This window comes from Lichenostomus cassidix, chromosome 11 (genome assembly GCF_008360975.1).
Source record: "Lichenostomus cassidix isolate B80296 chromosome 11, HeHo_3.0, whole genome shotgun sequence".
Taxonomy (NCBI): Eukaryota; Metazoa; Chordata; class Aves; order Passeriformes; family Meliphagidae; genus Lichenostomus; species Lichenostomus cassidix.
Genome location: NC_139492.1, coordinates 13,615,064 through 13,622,647, shown reverse-complemented (window position 1 = coordinate 13,622,647; position 7,584 = coordinate 13,615,064). Strand labels below are relative to the sequence as shown.

General features: G+C 42.6%; 1 protein-coding gene across 1 annotated transcript; it reads left to right on the top strand.

The window, feature by feature from the left end:
* The first annotated feature begins 37 nt into the window (after nucleotides 1–37).
* On the top strand, nucleotides 38–6,867 carry LOC146432340 (borealin-2-like). Its single transcript, XM_085071933.1, has 10 exons — nucleotides 38–362; nucleotides 615–743; nucleotides 1,723–1,763; nucleotides 2,111–2,171; nucleotides 2,809–2,876; nucleotides 3,643–3,710; nucleotides 4,399–4,437; nucleotides 5,498–5,630; nucleotides 5,852–5,938; nucleotides 6,710–6,867. The coding sequence occupies exons 1-10, from the start codon at nucleotides 203–205 to the stop codon at nucleotides 6,755–6,757; spliced, it is 834 nt and encodes a 277-aa protein (XP_084928059.1). The 5' UTR covers nucleotides 38–202; the 3' UTR covers nucleotides 6,758–6,867.
* Nucleotides 6,868–7,584: the final 717 nt, after the last annotated feature.

Below are 7,584 nucleotides of genomic sequence, written 5' to 3'. Positions count from 1 at the left end.
ACACCCCCTCCCCTCACGCTCTTCCCCTCTCCCCTCACGCCCGTCCCTCCCTCGGACAGCGCCCGGACACCCCGGGCTCCGCTCCTTCCCCGCCCCGCCGACTCCCTACCCGCCCCCTGCCCGTCCCGGAGGAGGTCCGGCGGGCCCCGCTGTGGGCACGGCTCGGGCAGGGCTCGGGCAGGACTCGGGCCGGCTGTTAGCCATGGCTCCGGAGAAGGCCGTGTGCCGGCAGCGCGGCAGCGACTCGGGCGTGGAGCCGGACCGCGGGCCGCTGCCCCGGGAAGGGGACCAGCGTACCGCGCTCTCCCAGAAGAAGAAGGACCAGCGCATCGCGCTCTTCCTCAGCGACTTCGACCAGCAGGGTAGGGCCGGGGCTGCCCGGGCTGGGCAGGAAAAGGGGCTCCGAGCCGGCCGAGCCCCGGGCAGGGCTGGCTGCCCCTGTCCCCGGCCGCCGAGGGGCTGGCGGCTGAGGGAGGCTTCAGGCGCTCCGACTCCCGGCTCGGATTTCTCTGGATAAAACGCTGGTTTAAGTTTCTTTTATAGCGTAATCTTGCAGTGCTTATGCTTGGAAACGTGCAACACGCACGACAGTAAACCCGTGATTTGTTTTAAAGCCAAAGAGCACATCCAGGAGATGAAGAAAGCGCTCGACTCGCTTTTGCAGACAGCGGAGAAGGCGTTTGCGGTTGAGCTGCTGACGATGCCGGCGGCCGTGAGGAAGATGAAGAGGAAGGAGCTGCTCGGTGAGATGCGGGGCCGTGCTCGGGGAGTGCGGGCAGCGGTGTGCCCGGGGCTGCGGGAGAAAACCGGGCAGCTTGGTGGCTTTCGTGGAGAGGTTTGCTCTGTCTGCTCGGTATTTTAAGCAGATCAGCAGTGCTTTTACCTTGCAGATGCTCGCTGAGCACTCTTGTTCAAGTAGACTGAGCTGTGTAATACAGGGTATAGAAGTAGTAGCTGACAGTGTGTAGAGTCTGGAGCTTTCTGTTATGTGTGCACTTAAGTAAACTTTTTTAAAGTCTGAAGAGACAAGGAATAATTACAAACATAGTATTTTCTGCATGTAAAACCAAGCATTTTTATTCATTCGAATCTGTTCATCCTTAGCCACAGAGATTATTTTGTCTTTGTCAGTTTGAAATCTACTGAGCCTTTCTCGTCTAGTCATTTACTTGTGATGATGATCAAACAAGCTTAATTTTAACGCCCATTGATGCAGAGGTTTAAGATGTGTACACACAGCATCAGATATATATTCTGGTGAGAACTGATGTTTTGGGAACCTCCCTTGCAGCTGGAAATTGTAGGGGCCACACAGAGATCAAACCTGGAACATTTGAAGAACTTGAGTTTTTTGTAAGCCTGAGTATATATTTTGGTGTCCTTCTTGAGAAACTTCTGCCTAAGAGCATTGTCTTTCTGCATTGTCTTTCTGCATGTCTGTGGTGGTTCTTTGAATCCAGGGGATATCCTGTGTGACTACACTCAGGATTCGTTCAATGATTAAACACTGAAATGGCCTTAGATCTTCATTGTTTTGTAGGAGTGACTGTCCTGCAACACTGGAATCTTGTTCAAATGCAACACATATGCTGACCTAAGGTTACTTATTTAACCACTCTAATCCTGAATTGCTTGTTCGGCTTCTGTCACCATAAGATAAGAATCTGGAGATAAAAATCATGCAAGTAATAGTATCTAAAGTTATAATTTCTTGAGTTACAGATTTGCAAGGACGGGAGGAAGTGGCTCTTGCTGCTGCAGCAGTAAGTGTGTGTTTTCAAATTTTATCACCGTTTGCAGAATAGAATTCTTCTCTCCCTGTTGTAAATATTTCAGAAAAATTATTTTGTTTGGCTGTGTGTTTAAATAAAAGATGACATGAAAAGACTAGCCAGCCAGCCATGGTGCTGTTATGAACATGATCTAAAGTTTTAGGGTCATCTGCTGGCAGAAATTGAGATGTTTCCACAAAAATAAACTGGTGTTTAGCCAATCCCACTTCCTGTCAGTCACTTTCATGCTCTTTTAGTTCACTGCCTTTTGTAACAAAATATGCATTTACTGGGAAAAATCTGATGACCTTCCCTTGTTTGATAAACATTTTTTTTAGACTGACTGCTCCTTAGAAGACATGCCAACTCCCAAACCGGTGAGGACCAACAGCAAAAAAGGCAAGTTGATTCATTAATACTTAGCTTGTGGTTCTTACATTTTCTTTTTTTAAATTGATTTGAACTGAGCATTTGTAAAGTGACTGCTAAGCCTGAAGAATACAAGAGAGAAAAGTGCACAAGAGACCCTCCCCTAGCATTCAGTGTGGAGGATCACGAGCTGTGCTACTGTTGAGGTACTTTGTTACAAGCATGAGAAAAGGGTTTCTTATCAATCCTCCCTTGATTTTATCAGGGAAAAGAGTGAGGAGACAGATTTAAGGCTTTATAGTATATCAGGAGATGCAGGAAAGTCACCCCTCTTTTCTTAGGTTCCCATTGACATTCTGCCCATTGAGCTTTGTAAGAAAAATACCATTTTTCTTCATATCCTCAAATATGCATTAAGGAGGACACTATCACTGCATTATAATTCTGTTTTGTCTGGGGGCTAAGGGATAATCTTGGGTCTTTTAACTGTCCTTTGTGTCCCAGTGTCTGTGATGAGGACACCTAGTTTGCTTTGACCTGTCTCCCAGGTGAATGACATTGGCTAGGAGAAAGGGGAGGGGGAATAGGCTTCAAACACGAGGGTGAAGTGGTGTTTTGTGCTCGTCATGAGATTTTTATTTTCCTTGTCTTGCTAATACATTTCTAGTTAAGGTAACTACAATTGTTGAATATGAAGATGCCAAGCATAGTTCTGGAAAGAAAATATCTAAGAAAGTAAGTTTATTCTGTTTTTATTCAAAAAACATAAGCACTTAATCAATTCTGATCTGCCATGAACCCTGCTGGATCCATGAGCAGGCAGGCCAGTGCTCTGCTGTCTGTTGGAAAAGTCAGTTGTTTTAAATTTAACATATTTGAAGTTAAGCAAGCCTAAACAGTAAATTATTTTCATAATGAAATATGGTATCTGCACTTCTAGTGACTAATTCACACAGACTTGCAAGTACAGGCATAGTCATTCTCTCTTGACTTGCCAGTAAGTGTGGATAGTTTGAGGAACCTTTTTTTGTTGAAACTTTTTTTTTTTAAATCAACTTCATGTTTTAATCCGTGCTTTTCTATAACTGAATTATGCATTCTTGCCTCTAAACCAAATCAAATGTTCTAGTTCTAGCACCTCAGTCTATCTGTGCAGTGTAGCTCCTCAGCCAGACACTGATGTAGCAAGATGACAAAAAACACAAAAAAGATTCTGTGCAGTTACAGGCTTTAACTGTAAAAGGGCTTCAAAGTTGGAAGGGTGTGTATTAGGCAGGTGGTTGGTTGTACAGAACTTCAGTAGGAACACAAACATTTTGGCATTATGGAACTTCTTTAAGAATGCATATTTGGCATTTTATATATATATGAAAGGCAGCACTATGGGGCTTAACTACCCTTTTTCAACAGGGAATTTTTACAGTATTGTTTCCTGTAAACACCTATCATTCTGCTTTCAAATGCCACCTTTTAAACTGCAGTCCTACATACAAATTTTCAGATTTCCAAGACCAGGTCGCTGGTTTCATTGGCCTCTGGTTTAAGTGGCAAACTGAACTCTCTTTCAAGGTAAGACTGGCCTCTGATAGCTTATTTAACCTACCTGAATTTGTGAGTGCTGAACACAATTATTTTCAAATAAAGTAGCTGAGACTTGAGTCCAATGGGAATACATCTGATAAGGATTCTTGCATAACCTGGCATGTGCTGTGGTGATGTGAACCTGAGCAAAAAAGCACCTCTAGCTGATGAAGGCATGTGTATGACTGAATGGTGCACAGTTCTGAATTTTGGGCATCAGTACAGATTCCCAAACAATACTAATGGAAGAGAGCATGTAAGAAAAGCATCTTTGCTCTGCTAATACTACTGAATTGTTCAGTAATAAACACCCAGCTTGGGTACTGCAGCCCTCCCTTGCCTAGTAACATAAATGATTATTTTATTCTTGTATGGTTTTTGGTCCCATTGTATCATGTTTACCTCAGGAAGGCTTTTTCACGTGTTTTTCACACTAGATCCCTGTCATGGGGCACTTCAGTATTCTCTAATCCACTGTCTGTCTACCTTCATCCTAGGTAAAACCCTACATTACAAGTAGATGAGGAGGAAATAAATAAAAATAATAAATCAACAAAATAAAACCCCCAACAAAATACAAAAACAGTGATTACTTTTTTTTTTTTTGGTGTGTTTGTTTACTCTTCTGAAAGTGTGGCTTACAGAAGGATGTTAAGTCTCTTTCTTCTCATTGCAGTGCCCCAAATCTCAAAGCCACTCCAAAGGGAGCTAAAAGGTAAGGGGCCTTTGGGTCATTCTTAATAAATAATTTCTTTCAATATCAAGACACTATATGTCAATATTATTATCAATGTAGATATTAATCATCAATCTAGATGTAACAGATCTTCGTGGTCTGCCACTAAACTTGACAGTAGGGATGCTAAACCAGTTATACTTCCTGTTTTGGGTGTGGGTGTTAAATTCTCATGGAAGCACAGGATTTGATGTCTTATGAAAGTCAGTTAAAAGAAAATGTATTTAGAGTATAAATTCTGTTCTCACTGACTACAGGCACACTGCTCAAACTTGATTAAAATGTCACCAATAACTGCTGTGTTAAAAATCAACCAACCCCCACAACCCCCCCAACCAAATACATTGATAATCAGTTCTTTGCATCTTGAATAGTCAAGGTTTTCAGTTAGTATCATTCTTTACACAGTACAGAGTTTGGTTTTGGCACAAGTCATCAGCTGAAGTGCGGGGTGAACAACTTAAATGGGTCCTGAAACCAGTAAGTGGCTCAGTTTCACCTTGGCCTGTTATAAATGTCAGAGGCTTGTTTCCAGGCAGAACACACCCAAATATTACATTAATTAAGTAGAACAAGAACAATTGTATAATGAAATCTTAGGAATTCTGCATGGCATAAGGCATGCCCTGTGCCTCTGAGAGGTAGCAGCCTCAGTATTTACTGATATCTCCCTCTGTAGTAGACAGCACGTGTCTTATCTTAAGCCCTGAGACATGAAGTTTCCTCTTTCCAAAACTGTAAACATTCACTGCTGCCTTTGGAGAGTGGATATTCTTGTTACTGAGTGGCCAAAATGTCATCTTGTGTCACAGGCTTACAAGGTTACTGCAGTGGCAGGGTCAGAAAACATTACCCAGCGGTGCCCATAAGTGCTGCTGGTAGTTGGATTTCTGTAGTCTACTGACATACCTGGAAAAATGTAAACATAACTGCCTTTCTCCTAGGTGTATTTCTTACCACTTGCATTTAATTCATGCTTGAAAATTTCCAGCAGAACATAGAAAGTTAACCTCACAATAATGTTTTCATTGTATTCTAGTGCTGGATTACAACAGACTGTGTCAAGAACTTTACCTGCCAGTGCAAGAGTTCACGGCATGTTAAAAAGAAGTAAATCAGTACCCCAACATAAAACTGTTCCATTTGTAAACATTCCCCTGGCTGATGGACAGGTATCTTTTTCTTTTTTTTAAACATTTTCAACTTGCAGTAGTTGAGTAATGCAAATAGTCTGATAGTGATGGCTCTTGCTGTTCCTAAATCAGATGCTGCTAAACAGAAGGAAAAATAGTTGTGAAAGCTTAGCAGTGTACAGGGGATCACATGATTTCCAGAGAAACTGGGCAGGCAAGAAAAAGTTTTTAATCTTATAATTGTTTTTCTTCACATACAGACACTCTGTACAGCTGGTGGAGACCTCCGTAATATTGATGTGCAACTCCTAAATCAAGATACAGTACAGCACATTCACAACTTGGTGGTAAGATTGAACTAGGAGGCTTAGAGATCTATGTATTTAGACACCTGGTCCCAGGCTTTCATGTCAGATACTGTCTTGAATGCAAATTTTAAGTGCTTTAACTATTTGGAGTTTAAGCCTAAAATGGTGGGCATCAGTTGGAGGGAGGAAGAGGGAGGGGAGAACTGCTGCACATGGATCATGTGTAAAAGTAACTGCACTTAAATAAGCATGTGCAGTTTGGTGATAGCCTGGGGGACCACAGGAGCATAAACTCTTCCTTCTGCAGTGCTCTGGTCTCTCCTACCATGTGAGCAAACTGCCATTCTCTTATCTCTCATTCACAAAGGCTGACAAAGCTACAGCTAAATTTTGATTCTTCTTTTAATCTATTATTCTGTGTCCCTTGCTGAGTAAGAATTATTACACCTAATTCTGTGCTGCAGTTGAACAGCAACTGCCTTAATGGTTTTGAAGTGGAACAAAACTTTGTAGCACATAGTGCCCAACTCCCCTGAAGATGAGGGTACCTGGGCCATTGTTTGAAGTAATGGAAATCTATCCAGACATGAGAGATACTAACCAGTTTACAGTTGTGCAGGTATTGAGACCAGGGCAGCTGAGTCAGGCTGAAGGTCTGGGAGCTGCTGTGTGTTTTTTGCCAAGGCCCTGCCGCTGTAGGCAGACAGTGGGGAGTGAGTGAATGAGTGCTGCTTGCTTTAGCAACAGGGACCTTTCTTTCTTTAAGTTCTTTTGGGTAGCTTGAGCTAAAATGAATTTTTCCCCCCTCAGAGTGAGCTGACTGTACTGTGTGGAAAGGCAACACCTAAACCAAGCTAATTGAACTATTTTGTGACTACAGAACATTCATGACAGCTCTTGCCTGCTGCCTCCAAAGTGTTTAGATTATGTCTTTTATGTCTTAATAAAGCTGTATACTGCCCAGTAAATGTTTTTATAAGCTTTTATATCATGTGATGTATATTAAGTTCCTGTTATGAAGGATTCCAAAGCAGAAGAAAATGCTACTTTTTCTCCATAAAAGGCTTGGGTTAGATTTTAACTAAGTACACAGTAAAATGAACAGTAAGAGGCTGTATATAGGAAATAAGTTTGATACTCAACTCACAAATAAACTGAAGTGCAAGGTAGTAAATTTTTGAACAGCTTTAAGACACTTTTAGTTATGTGGTAGCATTTATGAATCTAACACAGGAATAAAATGTATTTCTAGTTTTGTGCTGTCACATGACAGTAGTATGACAGTAATGTGCAAGGAGACAGGTACTAACAGACTATTAGAATTTGTGGTGCCTACCCCAATTCTCCAAATTCGGTACTTTTGAGGACGTGGACCTGTTGGAGCAAGTTCAGAGCAAGGCCCTGAAGATGATCAGAGGGCTGGAACACCATTCCTGTGATGACAGGCTGAGAGCTTGGGGTTTTCAGCCCTGAGAAGCTCTGGGGAGACCTCATGGCACTTTCCAGTTCTTACACGGAGATCATGAGAAGGCTGGAAAGGGACATCTTCCATGAGCAGGGAGTGACAGGGTAAGGCACAATGGCCTTATACCAAGGGAGGGTGGGTTTAGATAAGGTATTAGAAGAAACTTTTCCCTGTGAGGGTGGTGAAGCCCTGGCCCCTGGTTGCCCAGAGAAGCTGTGGC